Source organism: Gallus gallus, chromosome 1 (genome assembly GCF_016699485.2).
Source record: "Gallus gallus isolate bGalGal1 chromosome 1, bGalGal1.mat.broiler.GRCg7b, whole genome shotgun sequence".
Lineage (NCBI taxonomy): Eukaryota > Metazoa > Chordata > Aves > Galliformes > Phasianidae > Gallus > Gallus gallus.
The window spans coordinates 88,764,551-88,780,888 of NC_052532.1; the positions used below are offsets into that span (position 1 = coordinate 88,764,551).

The 16,338-nt window shown below is 42.4% G+C and overlaps 1 protein-coding gene and 1 non-coding gene across 3 annotated transcripts; one reads left to right on the forward strand and one right to left on the reverse strand.

Moving 5' to 3' along the window:
• Nucleotides 1–1,648: 1,648 nt before the first annotated feature.
• ABHD10 (abhydrolase domain containing 10) lies at nucleotides 1,649–10,241 on the forward strand. Of its 2 annotated transcripts, none has more exons than XM_040667097.1 (5): nucleotides 1,649–2,256; nucleotides 4,029–4,205; nucleotides 4,980–5,091; nucleotides 6,021–6,158; nucleotides 6,618–10,241. In XM_040667097.1, exons 1-5 carry the CDS (start codon nucleotides 2,042–2,044, stop codon nucleotides 6,957–6,959), a joined length of 984 nt encoding a protein of 327 aa, XP_040523031.1. In that variant the 5' UTR covers nucleotides 1,649–2,041; the 3' UTR covers nucleotides 6,960–10,241. The 2 variants fall into 2 exon arrangements, with proteins under 2 accessions (XP_040523031.1, XP_416633.4); XM_416633.8 differs by having other exon boundaries at nucleotides 2,134–2,256; nucleotides 4,022–4,205.
• On the reverse strand, nucleotides 2,100–2,162 carry MIR7446 (microRNA 7446). The gene has a single exon (NR_105614.1). It is a non-coding gene; the product is annotated as a microRNA 7446 (primary transcript).
• Nucleotides 10,242–16,338: the final 6,097 nt, after the last annotated feature.

Genomic DNA, 16,338 nt, shown 5'->3' on the forward strand with positions numbered 1-16,338 from the left:
ACTCAGATATAACCCAAATACATTTTATTCACATTTCGTCAACTCAGCAATACTACCTCTAAAAAGCTGCCAACAGCCAAAAAAAAACAATGAAGATCAGAACATTTTCATTTCTCCTCATCTCTTCTATTACCAAGGCATGTTTAATCGGGCCCCCCATCTTTCTCACCAGAATATTTTGAGTTGGTTCACACATGAAGCAACAGATGTACCTTCCAATGGGCAGCAAATGCTTCTTCCTCTGCCAGAAATCTGGGAAGCGAGGGAGGTCTTCTGAAGTCAGGTAGTGTTTTGGTGAATCCATATAGATTGTGTTGTTGAACAAAACTTTCAGTCTTCATACTTTCAATCTCAAAAGCTCTCCAAGGCCTTCTCCTTCCCAGTACTTCCACCTGAAATACTACTTCATCGATCACAACACACTTTCCACCGCAACCCCACCGAATGCTCTCAAATTGGTCACTTTCAGCCAACACCCAGAGTTTCTCTGGAAAGCTGAGGGCAGAGAAGATGCTGGCTTTGCCAGTGCTTTCTTCAGAAAAAGTATGAGATAAATATTTGATTTTGTCTTAATCAATAAATGTTTCTGTCTGCTTTCCATCTATTATCAATGCTATGGCAGCATCACCAGATGTTCCTTGATCCTGTCCTGGAGGATCAGCAGAAGGGAAGCCTGAGGACTCAGCCAGGTTCTCTGAATCAGAAGTTTCTGCACATGGTTCACTTTCTCTTGCCTCCATCTGCCCAAAGTTTGCACTTGCAGCCATTTCTGCAAGGAGACAGTCTCCGCCCTGCTGGTCAGCAAGCCAAATCCAATGGAACTGTCTGAGGGTTCCGCTGGAAGATGCTCAAATGTAATCATGGCACCTACCACTCACCACAGTGACATCACCATGTGGTGCCCAGGGCCTGGTTGGATGCAGAAGCCTGAGCAAATGTTGCTGATCTGCACTTCTTGCTGATCCTGCACAGAGCCACAGGTATATTAACTTCAGTCAAGAAGTAAGTAAAACTGTACTTAAATGTGATCACTTCTCACCCAGACCTTGCTTGCCCTTCCCCGTGTGGTCCCCTGAGTAGCTCCCTTCTGGCCTCCCTGATGTCCCTCTGGTTCTCCAGATGGCAGTGGGAATCAGTTTCCCAAGCAAGGCTAACAAAAGAAAATAGCAATCTCTTCCCAGTTTGTCGCCATTTCTTGCAGTTGCTCTGTGATTTCAGCAGCGCGGCTTCTGCCGGCCAGTAGCTGTGTGCACAGGCGATGCTCTGCCATGTCAGCAGTCTCCCAGACTGCTCTGTAGGTCCAACTAGAACAGACACCAAGTACATTCTGCTGATGGCATAAACGGGAGATGTGCAACCCCTCTTTTCTTTGGTTTGGTTCCAATGCTTTCATTTGGTATTTCAGAAATCTAGAAAGCAATCCAACAAAACCAGTGATGTTCCTGAAGCCATTTGAATCACTCCCCTTTCTACACAATTAAGTGCTTAATCTGTAAGGGAAGGATTTGATGTAGAGACGGTGTCTGGGTGCAGGACAGGAGCTGTTCACTCCTTCAGAGGCAGAGAGGTCTTGCAGAGAGGCCTTGACAAAATGGCCAATCACCAGTGGCATGAAGCTGAATGAGAGCGAGTGTTGGCTCCTGTACCTGGGATGGGGCAGCCCTGGATGTATGTACAGACTGGGGAGTGAGAGGCTGGGCAGCCCTGCGGAAAGGGATCTGGGATTTTGGCTGTTGGCAAGTCGAGCGTAAGCCAGCAGCGTGCCATGGCTGCCCAAAGGGCCAACCATACCCTGTGTGAAGCCAGAATTGACTCAGTGATCTTTGTGGGTGCCTTCCAAGTCGGGATATCCCGTGCTTCTATGAGCGTTACCTGCTCACTGCACGTACACAGTGACTTTCTCATTTTGATGACCCACGCCATTTGAAAAAACAGCAACAAAAACACCATCGGCCAGGGGTACCGATTTTTTTGTTTCACAACACCACAGCAATCGCTCACATCCAAGGGCCTCGCAGTTTGGCTAACATTTGACTTGGCCATGACCGCGCCGGCAGGAAGCACCCCCTCACCACAGCAGCCCGCGGAGCGCCGCACTGCCCTCCTCACACGTCCGCCATTCAGCGCCCTTGAGGCGCATGCGCGCGGAGGTGGACATGGCGGCGGCGGCGGCGCTGGGGCTGCGGCGGTGTGGTGGTCGCGCCTCAGTCCCGCTGTTGGGGTTGCCGCTGCTCAGCGCGGCCCTGGGGCTCCCGGGTAAGCAGGGGCCCCGGGGCTGCCCTGCTGGCGCTCCTTCGCCGCCAGCCCGGGCGAGACAGGGGTGTCTACTCGTGGCGCCGGTCGCTGAGGTGGGAATGGTGCCGCTCCGCTTCCTGAGGAAGCGCGAGGAGGAGAGGGCGGATGTGTGGCTCGTGTGGGGTGGCGCTTCTAGCGAGTGCAGGGTCCTGCGCTTTGGTCACAACAGCGCCGTGCGTTGCTGCAGGCTAGGGGCAAAGTGGCAGGAAAGCCGCGCAGGTGGAAGGGAGCTGGGGGTGTTTGCTGATAGCTGAATGTGCGTCGGCAGTGTGTCCCATCTTTTCATGAAGAGATAAAATGGCACTTTTACTTGAGCACATGCAAATGGAAACAAAAGACTTGAATATAATATTTTTGTTTGTGAGAGGAAGCAGCAGACTAGCTAAGTGTTTTGGCACTCTAGACTGCTTTTTGCAGTATGTTGGCCAGTGGCTATACCACCGAGTTGTCCTGATGTATTTTTTGGGGTTGTGTAGTTTTTGTGCTCTGCTATTGGTTAATGGTATTCAAGAACCAGTCCTCCTCTAATCTAAAGATTAAGAGTGTCAGAGTCTTATCAGAAGTCCTGTCCAAGCTTTCAGTTTAACACATTATCTTGCTGAGAGGGATAACAGAGTGGATTAATTCCTTGTAACACCTCTCTACAAACCACTTATCTTCATCCATAGTAGAGGTACAACTGACTGCTGAGTTCAGATTAAATACAGTAGCAGCTGTTGAAATTCAGCATAGTTTTCATTTGGTAGCATTTCCTTTATCAATCATTGTTCCTTGTTTGAAACCAGCTCTGTGTGTGGATGGTTGTTAATGCGAATAACAGCCCAGACAGTTAGTGTTTCCTTTTCAAATGTGTCTGGATTGTTGTCTTCAACCTTAACAAAAATGAAAAAATGAAGTTCTGAGTATACTGATGGGAAAACTGCTCAGGTCTGACAGTCCATTGCAGGTTATTTATCTTCTTGTGGATAAGGACAGAGCTGTTTAAGTGCCAGGAAGAATGCACAAGACCATGTGATGGGAGATGCATGAGAAATTCATAGGTCTACGACAGTCAACTCTTTCTCCTTATGAGTTGTGTTTAATACATTTTTTCTGTATTACCAGAAAACACAGCTTTATTTTTTAACCTTTTGTGCTTCGATTCTAAAGAAAAGAGTGCTGTTAAGATGAAAAAGTTCTGAGGAACTTGACTCAGAGCTTATCACCCTGCTAATTTTCAGTGTTACTGGCAATAGTCTTCAAGCAGCAGTAGCTGTGAGTGGTATGGTGAGAGAGGCTGTGTGTTACGTATTTCATCACACACAGTGCTTTAGGTTCAGAATAGAGTTATTTGGCATTCACTTTTCAAAAAAAACAACAACAACAACAACAACAACAAAAACTGATGAAGAAGCTGTCATTTTATGAGAGATAAATAAATATTCTAGATGATATACAACATGAGGGCAAATGAAGTATAGCATATCTTAGTGCTCGGTTTCTGTCACCCACTTTGCTCGTTGGTGAGTGGACTCCTTATGTGACTGATGTTATTACTGAGCACTTTCAAATCATTACATTACTGTACTGAATAGTGTAGAGGATACTTCTGTTTGTCTTTTCCCCTGAGCCTAAGTATCTTAATTTCACGTAACGTACATATATTTCCTGAATTCTCATTTTATAAAATGTTATTATTTCTGCTAGAGCTGTCTTGATGGTGGTACTTCATAGCTCTCCTTATTAGCTTGCAGGTGGAAGTCGTCGGTCAGCTTTCTTACTCGACCAGATCGACCAAATCTAGCCTACCGTAAGCTGAAAGGCAGGAATCCAGGGGTTGTTTTCCTTCCAGGCTTGCGGTCAAATATGAATGGTCAGAAAGCAACTGCCCTTGAAGATTTCTGCAGCTGTCTAGGTCATGCCTACGTCAGGTACGTAGAAGCATTGTTCTTGAGAATATGAAATAGATATCATATGTAGAGTTGGGTGTTTGATTCGAAGTGCATGCTGTGCTGTATGCAAGCTAATGAGTTTCTCTCTTGCATTTCAGACGTAGAATTTCTGTTGAGGAGCTGAGGTAGATCAGGACAATGTATTTTGAAAGAAATTTATTTAAATTTCTATGGTCTAGCCAGTGTTACATGTTAAAGCTAAGGGCACAACAAAGAGAAATAAAACATTTGGAAATGTTAGTTTGAGCATGTGGAATACTATTTTTTTTTTCTAAATTATGACTGTAAGTGTGGTTTTTAACTGCTGAATTGTACTGAGCTGTCCCATGCCTTCTGTGGTTGTAGAGAAACATGCACGTGCTTGGTAATATGTTCTGATTATTCGGGCTGAATGCTGAGCTTTGTAAGTCTTCCTGATGGCGTATAGCATTTAGAAGAGCTTTCACACTTGTAAAGTGCCTTTAATATTGAAGTATGTTGTTTTTTAGTTGTAATGAAATTTGTCAAATTTCTTGTTTGGGAAATACCCTGATAAATTTGAATGTTGCTACATGAAATGATCAAATAGTTGCTTATGTGTATAAACTGCTTTTCATGTGACTTATGTTGCCGGTGATGTGTGGGACCAAGAAAGAAAATATTCAGTGCAGTATATTGTCCTCTGTATAATTTGTGTTAAGCAATACTGCTTAATTTTAGTTTCTCTGTTGCTGTAGGTAGTACCACAACTTTTGATGATGACTCCTTTTTCAGATTTGATTATACAGGATGTGGAAGTTCACAGGGGAACTTCGAGGAGTGTACGATTGGGAAGTGGAGAAAAGATGTTCTGTCTATACTGGATGAACTTACAGATGGACCACAGGTTGTATATCTTTTTTAAATATAGAACATGTTTTTTCCCAAAGATGGAATATTGTGTAATCAAAAATACACTTCAGTAGGTTCTGTGTAGAGTAGCTTCTGTTTCTCAGCTTGCACCTGCCAGCTGTCATGCGGACCCATTTGAAAGAGCATTATTTGTAGGGCTTCTTGTGCAAACCAGTAGATCACAACTTTGTGAATGTGTGGGTTGGCAGGAGTTGGTTCACTAGAGCGGAGCTGTCACTGGCACTGGGTTACATCAGTCCTGGCCCAGTCCCAAGAGGTTTGGGCAAGTCTTGTGGAGGAGGTTCCACCTAATGAGGGACAAGGAGCTGTTCAGTGCTGCACAGCATTTCTCATGAAAGAGTGAGGCTTTGTCCCACCGCTGATGTATTAATTGAAGGATTTGCAGGAATGTTGAAAGTTAAGATGCTCTATGTGATAAAATAGCTTTAAAAAAAAACAGCAGTAACAATGTTTGGCTTCTTCGTTTGCTTTTGAAATGAGTGTGAGAAAGTCAGTCTGCATCCCAGAAAAACCTAGTATTGTATTTGAAAAACATTTTATATTCCAAGTTGCTTTTGTTGACCTTTGTCACTGCACAGAACCTTTGTGAGGTGCATTTATTTTAAGAAGGGAAAAAGGTATGCATGCAATACTGAATTGTTTCAACTCTCATTTTGTTTACAGTGTTTCAGTCTCAGAGAGCAATAGCCAGCCATGTCAAACAAAAAGAATAATAACATTCCAGATTCTGCGGTGCTTACTCAGGCAAAATTTCCACTGGAGGTGACAACAGTTCTGCCTGGGTAAGGACAGCAGGATTATGTCTGAGGTTTAAGTAGTTAAATGAGATGAAAGCCAACGCTTTGTAAAAAGAAAATAAAAGCTGTTACCTATAAAATAACATCTGATCTCTTCTCTTTTAAGATCCTGGTGGGCTCTAGCTTGGGAGGATGGCTGATGCTCCATGCTGCGATAGCACGCCCAGATAAAGTAGCTGCTCTAGTTGGAGTAGCTGTAGCAGCAGACCATCTTGTAACAGCCTTTAGGAGGCTTCCCATTGAGGTAAAGCTGATGGTTGTCTGTTGTGCAATCAAAATATTTGTTAAGCTGAACGCTTGAAAAAAATTCTGTTGTTCAAGCTGTGCTTTCCCTTCAAGTCTTCCAGTATTTTTTCTGTGTTTGTGGTGGAGATAAGCAGAACATTTATGGTAATCCCAGTGTCTGCAAAATACTGTGCTTATAGTATGGTGCTGGTGTGAGCCTACACTGTGTTGATGGTAGTGTGGCATGTAGGATGTGAAGTCAGATCCCTGTTGTTCAACAGTCTATTAGATGTTGGTGTTAAAATATCTTATATTTGCATTAAAATTGTGTTGAATCCTATTCAGCTTATTGTATATAACTTGAATAGGACTGTGCTTTCAAGTGGCGACGTTTTAATGTGTTTAGAGCAGGAATAAATGGAAACATTCTAGAAAACCCACTGTAACATCTGTCTTGTATATTTTGCACTTTTTATAGGCGCAAAAAGAAATAGAAGAGAAAGGTGAATGGAAGTTTCCAACAAAGCATAACGAGGAAGGATATTACTCCTTGACCTATGACTTCATTAGAGAAGCAGAAAATCACTGTCTGCTGAATAGTCCTATCCCTGTAACGTGTCCCATCCGTCTTATTCACGGCATGAGGGATGGTGACGTCCCTTGGCAGATCTCTATGCAAGTTGCTGATCGTGTTCTGAGCAAAGATGTGGATGTTATCCTCCGCAAAGCTGGCCAACATCGAATGAGTGAGAAGGAGGACACAAAACTTCTTGTGAATACCGTCGATGATTTAATTGACAAGTTGGCAACGCTAACGTAATCTGCAGAGTTGCATAAATAGATGAAGCCTACACCTGACTCTTTTCCATCAGTAGCAGAAACCCTGTTCTCAGTGAGATTATTCTAGTGGTGTGACTATCACAGTAAGAACGGAGCTCTATCTGCTGTTCCTTACCTCTGTTTTGTAGATACAGGTATTTTTTCAATGCTGCATTTGTACAGATAGACCAAAATGTAAGGAAGTGCTGCTGCTGGGTGTAGAACCTCTGCTTTACCTCTTAAATCTTTTTTTTTTTCACGAGCATCCTACCCTTTTGTACTGAAATGTTCATTCAGTTTTGTTACTGTTGACCATGTACAGTACAACTTCAATTTCCCATGTTTTTGATGATGTTTCAGTATTGTTTTGCTATAATGTTGTTGTATATCATCCACGTGTGCAAGGCAATGCACAATTTAAGGGATTACTGAAGTTGCTTATATTAGAAATAGCAAACAATATGAAGTAAACAGATTCCTCATAACTGATGGTAGTGTTCTTAAGCAGTGTTTAAACTGTGCAATGAAAGGCACACCCTGATGGTGTACTTGGGGTGATGCATAAGGAGCAATTTGGGATTTCCTTATAGTAGATTAAGACTAAGCTTAACAAAGATGAATGCCCCTAGTCCTGTTGCAGAGGCTTTAAGAGCTTAAGGACACACAGCCTCAGAGTACAGGTAGAAACCTTATATAACATGCTCATCAGAAGTACTTATCTGTTCGCCTTTCATAAAAAATAATTGATGGGACTACTATTAAGGGAATTATACATAAGCCTGGTGTAAAGTCAGCAATTTCACTTCTTCCTTAAGTTTTGAAACTTTACAACCTCTTGAAGACGTACTGTTGAGGAAAATGAGCAAAGACAACAGATGCAAATTGCTCAGCCCTTTCCATTCCTGAAGGCTGTGTTTGTGTATTGTTGAGCACTTGTCATCAGTGTGTAGTCGTGGGACTGTAGCACATAATAAAACCTGAAAAGTTTTGTGAGTTATAAAGACATAGGGAAATCAGAATTAAGTTAATTCAAAACTTTCTGCTCGTAGATTATCTATGATTATCTTTTTTAATGTATTTCTGTCACATCTGTTAGATTGCTTTGTCTCTTCAGAGAAGAAGTTGAAAAAGGTGCAGTGCAGGAATTCAGGAATAGTGAATGTAAATTAAGGCCTAAAATTAGCAATTATGATAGATGTCTTTTAGGTTTTTTTGTTTGGTTGGTTTTGAATTGAGGCTGACGCCTATAAACATTCAGTTCCACTGTAGTAGTTCAGGCAGGGAAATGTCTTTATATGTGTGCATAATTTGGAGCTGTGTAATTCTCTTGAAAGAATCGCACTGTAATCTTCCAAAGCTTCACCGTAGCGTTTATTTAATTATTCATATCGCATGGGTAAGGTCATCTCGTTGCAGTGCCTTTAAGCAAGATAGTGGAAAACAGATGTGAGGCGAGCAGTTGTGTGAGTGGTTTGGAGACTGTGTTTTTGTCTCCCCACTGTTCTGTTATAACAGCGTTTAGGTGAGAGAAAGCAGGTGAGCCTAATTGTTGAGGATACAAAACTGCACCATCAGTTGCCTTAACGTCAGCATTACCAAAGGGTAATGATAGGGGTATTTTTGTGCTAGTTGTTGGGTAGATCTGCCTGTTTTCCTTACTTCTCTCCTTGCTAAATGGCGGTTAGTGGTAGCATTTACATTACAGTTATAGCCCTAACTTGTTTTGTATGGTGTAAGTGCAAAGACAGGGTGTACTTCCTCAATAGAGATAGTGTTGCAGACAGTGCATTGAGACTCAGTGAATACTAGTGCCCCTCTCTGTTCTCCCTTGCCACTTGATTAACTCAGTATGTATTCCCTTACATATGAAGAGGCAGACTTTTTGTAGACAGATGTTTTTTCCTCTGAATTTACCACCATAGCTCTGTTCTCATTGCAGGCGCAGCATTTATCCTTGTGTTCATGCTGGAAACTGCCAGCATTTTGATCACTGCCAGCTTGTGTTCAGATGCCAGGAAGAAGGGATAGACGATAACCAATAGGCTCCAACACATTCTCTGTTCCCATGTTGTCAAAGCTGAGCTGCTAATTGCAATAACAGAAAGTCGGAAGGAAAACAAGATTTTGGCACAGCTTTCCTAATGCTGGGTCACTCCTGAAACCAGAGATTTACATCCTACTCATGGCCAGCTCCTGGCCTGTCAGGAAGTCTTGACAATCTTGAGTAATGCAATATTTGCATGTCAGAGTGTTGTCATTTTATTTTCTATACTATATTTGTCCCCAGAATTACTGCATGTGGCACCTCCTTCATCTTTGCCAGTAGATGTCTGGATAGCAAATTGTTTTCAATGTTAGTCATGTTTAAAAATGAGTATAATAAGTAAAAAATAAGTATAAATAAACTTTTATGGAAATACTGTATTAAACCAGGGTATCACACGTTTGGAAAGAGGTACAAATCATTAGACCTCATTGTAATGAATTGTTAGCCTCTTCACTTTTTACATACATCTCATTTGCTGCCAAGTACATTTCATGAATATGTATCATGCACATTTAAACAGAGTCTTTCATGCTTTTGGATTTACCAATGTAAGCAGCTCTGTCTTGTGGCTCTTGGAGGACTGGTTTTCTCTGAGTACCTTAATCTATCCTTAATTATTTTTGCTACTTCTCATAGCTTAAGTTGTTAGCATCTTCATTATCCTTCACTTTTGGCAGGTCTGAAAATGACTTCCGGGCTTATCTGTCACTGAGCCCAGTATAGTAGTATAGACGTTGGGTGTAATACTGCTGCCACAGTACGTGGAAGCTCTGGACACAAACAGAGCAACTCAGCATCTTCTCTTGTTGATTTTGATCAAACAATACTCATTGAATAAGCACCTGGTGTATTTTTCTTCTATGTAAAGCTTAAATACGGATCATTAACTCCTGCCAAGGAATCAAGTTTCATGAGTAAGTAACAAAAAGCCTTTATAGCAAGCCACAGAAGCTTGATTAGCATATAATACCAAAGAAGCAAATGATAGATGTCACCAAAAGAAACAGAAGCATTAACCACCTGACTTCAATTGTCCCTGGTCCTTAATGATGTTCTTGTTTCCAACTTGCTGCAAAAATGTGTGGAACTACTTGATTCGTGTGAAACACAGTTTATTCTGTTTTCTGAAGGGAGGGATATGGTGGATTCGTTTGCGTGTGTGCCTGATGAAGCTCTGCAATAGACCATTATGTACTGAAAAAGTCTATAAAGCATATTAAACTGGCTTCCTATCAAGCAAGCGCTCTTAGCCTCTGAATATTGAGCTGTGCTATGTCGCTTTTTATGCATCAATTTTTATCTTGTCTTGTATTCCACTTGTTCTGTGCCTTCTGTTGTTTGGCTTTGTAGTACATGCAGCAGCTTGGGTTTTTTTTGGTTGATTTCCATGGTATGAAGTGTACCATATAGCTTCAGTGTAGGCAGTTTATTTTCTCTTGCACAAACACTGAGTACAAAAACATCCTAGCTGGACAGGCCTGAGAGGATCTGCCTCCTGCTGCTTCTTTCTTATGTTAATTTTGATTACATGCTTTCCCTTGGACATGCTTACTCGATGGAACAAAGAGATTTACGGTAGATTGCTTTTCATATCAAGTAAAAATATGCTATAGAGAAACTTTCAAGTAGTGATGTTCACAGCTGCTCTCATGTTTTTAGTGCTCTAGTTGTACTGCAGTACATGGTTAAAGCATTTTCTGAACGAGTGCAGGAGCGGAAGGAAAATTGCCTTGGGGAATACTAAGATGTGAACTTGATCGTTAAGTATTACTCAGTTGTGCTGTTAGAAAGAGGTCTGCCTTCACTTCAGAATTATTTATTAAAAAAAAAGAAAAGGTAAATGATTATGTTAAAGCTTTATGACCACGTAGATCAGTTCCCCCAGTTTAGATTGACTTTGTTGCTGCAGGATCTCATCTCTCTTCAGTACGTATTTATGGAAACATAGAATTGCTCAGGTTGAAAAAGACCTTAGAGATCACCAAGTCCAACCACAACCTAACCATACTGCCTTAACTCTAACAACCCTACACTAAACCATGTCCCTGAGCACCACATCCAAACAGTTTGTAAGGACATTCAGGGTTGGTGACTCAGCCACCTCCCTGGGCAGCCTATTCCAGTGCTTAACAACTCTTTCTGTAAAGAAGTTTTTCCTGATGTCCAACCTAAACTTACCCTGGTACAACTTGAGGCCATTTCCCCTCATCCTGTCACCTGTCACCAGTGAGAGGAGACCAACCCCGCTCTCACTGCAATTCAGATACTCTAAGAGGGCAGTAAGGTCTCCCCTCAGCCTCCTTTTCCCCAAACTCAACAGCCCCAGTTCCTTCAGTCTCTCCTCATAGGGCACATTCTCCAAGCCCTCCACAAGCCTTGTTGCCTTTCTTTGGACCTGCTCCAGCACCTCAGTGTCCTCTCTGTATTGAGGTGCCCAAAACTGAACACAGTACTCGAGGTAAGGCCTCACCAGTGCTGAGTACAGGGGCAGGATGACTTTCTTAGTCTTGCTCACCACACCGTTCCTGATACAAGCCAGGATGCCATTGGGCTTCTTGGCCACCTGGGCACACTGCTGGCTCATATTCATCCGACTGTCCATCAGTACACCCATTTGCCCAGAATAAAAAGAACGTTCGTTAGAGCCTTGGACACGTTAGGCATAAATCTAAATTACAGGGCCTATTGCAGTCTTGTTGCAGACTTGCCCTTGTATTTCTCTTTCAGGCCCTGCATTTTTACGTTACACGGTCCAGTGCCTCTACCTTATTAAAGAGAAGTGGTTATCCTCTGTGTGATTGGTAACTGTGACTTGTGATCTGCTCACGAGGAGGTAAGAAAAAGACATGCTCCCAGCCTGCTGCAGCGCCTTGTGTTCTGTTTGGCAAGGAGCTCTGGCTAGCTCTGCATTTGTACCTGAAACAAAAAGCAAATGACAGCTGCTAAAACTTCCAGACACTTGGTTCTGAAGCAAAAATACAGATTTAAAATGTTTTTAGACTGACGCTTCAGAGGTTTGTATTATTCTTGGGCCTCCTGGCCTGCACCAAGCGGTCCGCTTGCCTCCCACATGGCAATGTGAGAAGGTCAGTTCTGCCTGTTGGCTGGGAGCAGGTGCTACGTCTGGGCAAAGGTATGCTGGGAGCAGCACACCCAAGGGCTGAAGGGATGTAAATGGGCCACCCAGGCCTTCTTCCTGGGAAAGCAGTCTCTGGGGGACATGGGCTGTCTTGGAGCAAGTTGGGCCTTAGGAGGATCCTTTGCATTGCTTCTGTACTGAGCAGGGTTTGCGGGGCAGAACATGTGCCAGGGTGCACTCCTCTTCAGATGCTAATTCTTGAAGTCCCCAACAGCAAGGTGAAATCTCTAATAGGAAGAAAATATGTATTTGAGATATTTTTTTATTTTATTTTTTATTTTTGGATATGTCTTGCTCTCTGTTTTGACCAATGTTACAGTAAAATAAGGGTGTTACTTCTCTGTTCTTTTGGTGAGTGTATATGACAATGTGATTTTCAAGCCATGGTAGTTCTCAGAAGGTATTGGTTTTGCTGGGGATGGATAAAAAGATTACCTGATGAAATATACATGTTGATTTTCTTCCGTGGAGTCTGTAAATCCACTACAGGATTTAGAAGATCCTGACAATTAACACTGCTTCTGCTGTCAAGCAGCCTGGAAAGTGGTGAATGGTATGTTGTCTCCCAGGTTCTGATATCTCTGCCACCTGGTTTGTGCAGTTAAAAGATGGCAGTGCTCTATTAGCTTTTTGTTTGTTTGTTTTCATGTGTAGAACGTATCCAAGTATCTTAAGACAAAAAAAAAAAAACATGAACAGACCAGGCCTGCAGAGTACTTCTCTGTCCTTGCATTTCTCTGCAAAGGCCCTGGGCTTGCACAGAGTTCATATTTATCCTTAACATCATCTGTGCATCTCTAGAAACTGCAACGTCAGCACATAGGTGTATACATAGGGAACATCTTTCAGCAGCCCTCCAGAAGAGTTTCTTTGTGAAAGGACGTGCTCAAAGTTGTCCTACAGCTTTGGAAACTTTCCAGTTTTATTTTATATTATTTTTATTTTGTAACCTAGTTGTGAAATGCTTGCTGTTGCATAGTGGTGGCTGGGGGAATGGAGCCTAGACTTGCCAGTTATCATAACTGCTGGATTGCTTTATCTGATGGGAGTTGATCCAGCATACTTTTGACAGACAGCGTTTGGGGATGGCTGAAATAACCAGACTCTATGGAATGAACTGACAAACAGCAAGTCTAACAAAGGTCGAGGGTTGCTTTGTAGGAGAGCAAGGTGTACTTTTCTCTTTGTGTTCCAGTTAGAAGGCATTGAAGGCTGTGGGTTTAAACATGGGTTGTGAGGAAATTAACGTCGGCTTTACTGTTGCTGGCAGCTGTTCACAGATTTACAAAGATTTTGAAACTTGTAATAGTGTGATTATCTCTATTATTTGAAGCATAAGATGAGCCACGGAGTTTACAGGCATTAAACCTTAACTTCCAAGCTCTGTCTCTATTCGTTAAATAGAATTCTATTTTAGTTGTAAGTTCCAATCTTGGGTTACCAAGGAAAAATAAATGAGACGAAATCTATCGGAAACCGTAAGTGGAATGTTCTAATGGTAATAACTTTGCTGCTGGAAGTCTGATTCTTTCTTCCATGTCATGATTCTGACCATCAGTCCATTATATGCATTTGTCCAAGAGAAAAAAATAGAGTTCTCCTTTGCTTTGAAACCATGTGTGCTTGCCATTTCCTAACTTCCAGTTTTGGTGAGCTAAACAGGTAATCCTTCTTACTTCCTATTTACTGCAAAGAGTCTGTTTTCAGTGCACCGGTCACTGGAGTGACTATTTGAATTTCCTGTATTCTTTCAGCACTTTTTGTGGATAGTGGTTTTCAGAACTGGCTGTAGTGTTTCTCATTCCTGCTGCACCTTCTGCACTTTGCTCAGTGGAGCCCTTTGCTCACAGTGTCTTACCCAGAGCTTGTGCCCACCTGATGATCTTCCATCACCCTCTACACTTCAGCATCTGCTGCTCTGCAGAACAGTGCCACATTCTATAAAGCACGCTCCCGGCTCTGACTATGGCTATGTTGAGACGCCATTTTACCTGCTTCCAGGTAGACTGTTTTCAAGGAGTTTTCATTATTTTTATTGTTTGCTCATTGAAGCTTATGAACCTTATGTTACTAAGAGTTTGGGCTTCTTTTGTGTCTGCTGATAACACATTAAATAGCTCAGGCCTGGAAACACGCTCCTGTACAAACTCGATGAAAATATACCCGATAATTAATTTCTCAATTACAGTCATTACAGTTAGCTTTAAGTTCTTTACTGTGTTGTGTTGCTTCAGAATCAGTTTTCCTCCCTGATCAATAATGTGCAGTCTCTAAGCATACTGTATTGCAGAGCTCTTAGTAAACTGTATCATCACCATCTCTTTTCAAGCCAAACTCATTTCATTGCTTTTCTGTGGCTCGATGACACAGTAGCAGGCTTACAATTTGATTACTTGTACTTTGAAAATACTGGTATGAGTTTGGTGTTTTTCCAATCTTCTGCAGCTTTTCTGGGTTTCAAAGCCTTATGAAGAATTGATACTGAAGGACAGGATGGCTTTTCAGCTTTCTTGGCATGGAATGATCCCTCGAGAACACGTTGCACAGCCAACATCTGTGAAGGGACAGACCTTTGCTCTGCAGCTCAGGAGGGTTAAATTACCTGCTGCTGCCCCCAACTCAGAAAGAAGGTCAGCGCCTTGTGCAAGGAGGCATGGCTTTAGTGAAATCCCATTGCTAGTAAGCACACAGCACCCTGATGTGACCAGAAACGGATGAGCAGTCATGGGAGCTCTATTTTAAACAAAAGAATACAAAAAGATCTGATAGTACAAAATGTAGTTTCTTATTTTTTTGTGGGACTGGCAAGAGTGTAAGGCCCTTAACCATCCTGTACTGCATTTTACTGTAGCAGCCGCATTTTGCTCCTACTCCAGTCTTCAGGCTTGGTTTGCACTCTTGGTCCTGCACATTTGCTTTGCATCCAACAGCATGTTCTCTGGAATGGAAAGTGTTCAAGTAAATGGCCTTGTCACGTAACAGGCTCTGAGTTATGTAATTCAATATTTCATGGGGTTTTAAAACTACCAGTGCACAGAAGAGAAAGCACTAAATGAAATGCCTGTGGAAGATGACGGTAAATCAGGTCATCTATTAAATTTTTCATCTCTTGAGTTTTTTCATGCCCAGGAGCATCCTGAGCAGTATAAATCTGAGAATTTGTGGTCTTAGAATAAGGAAATAATGGTTGAGGAGACCATTATGAGACAGATACACAAGCACCTGCACCCCTTCCCCCTTATTTTATTTATTTTTAAAGGCTGTAGAAGAAGGAGTTTTGCTGGTAATGCTGACTGCGAATCCATCCTGGGTTTATCAGCCTCCTTTCATATCCATCTGATTGCAATTCATTTGCGAAATGGAAGCTGTTTCATAGCAGGGCTGATGCAACTCAGAATGGAGTGAAATTATGTTGTTTAACAAAGAATAAACCTGTGCAAATGACATCTGAAGAAGAGTCTCTTCTCTTCCCTCTCTTCCCATTTCCTCCCACCACTGCAGTGGTACAATCAAAATTAAACCTCTGTACATGGGCATAGCTCCCTTGCTATTGCTGGAGGTATGCTGACTCACACCTGCAGAAAACGCAATCTCTGTGCTTTACAGTATAGTTACTAATTTTCAGTGACTCCCTCTTGTTTGTAGTGGCTCAAGTTATTGGGATGATATCTGGTAGCCTAACATATAGCACTGATAGGGTGATGGTAACACTCTGCTGCCTGCTTTCTCTTCCTTGGCTTTCTATCTTATTTTCCCCATACTGAAACTTTTTTGAGCACTTGGGCAGGCTGGAGGAGAAATCATTTGTCATGCCATAAGCCTGCTAGCATCATGCTGCAGAACAGGGAGAAAAAAAGGGTTTGCTTCTGCTTCACTATTAAAAATAAATGAGATGCGTGGTAATTTGTGTTACCTTTGTGTAACGGGGCATATGGTGAAGCCCCTCTGTTTGCATTGCTAACTATCAGGAGCTGGGATGCTTGCTGTAGTTTGGGGTGATGCAGACTAGGTGGAGTAAAGCTGAGTCTGTGGGGTGAACAGCACAGGGCTGAGAAAACGTGCCTGAGAGCAGCCTGCAGATGGGTGAGATAAACAGATCCCCCGGCTGCAATAGAGGAGGCAGGCCTCTTTAATGGCTCTTAGCAACGCCCCTGCTCTGACCCTCCTCATATGTGAGGAAAATCAAATCAATAC

Coding starts and splice junctions, on each gene's coding strand:
- ABHD10 (XM_040667097.1), top strand. CDS start 2,042: ATGACCGCGCCGGCAGGAAGCACCCCCTCACCACAGCAGCCCGCGGAG. Junction 5,092..6,020: donor AACTTACAGATGGACCACAG/GTTGTATATCTT, acceptor TTCTCTTTTAAG/ATCCTGGTGGGCTCTAGCTT. Junction 6,159..6,617: donor TTAGGAGGCTTCCCATTGAG/GTAAAGCTGATG, acceptor CACTTTTTATAG/GCGCAAAAAGAAATAGAAGA.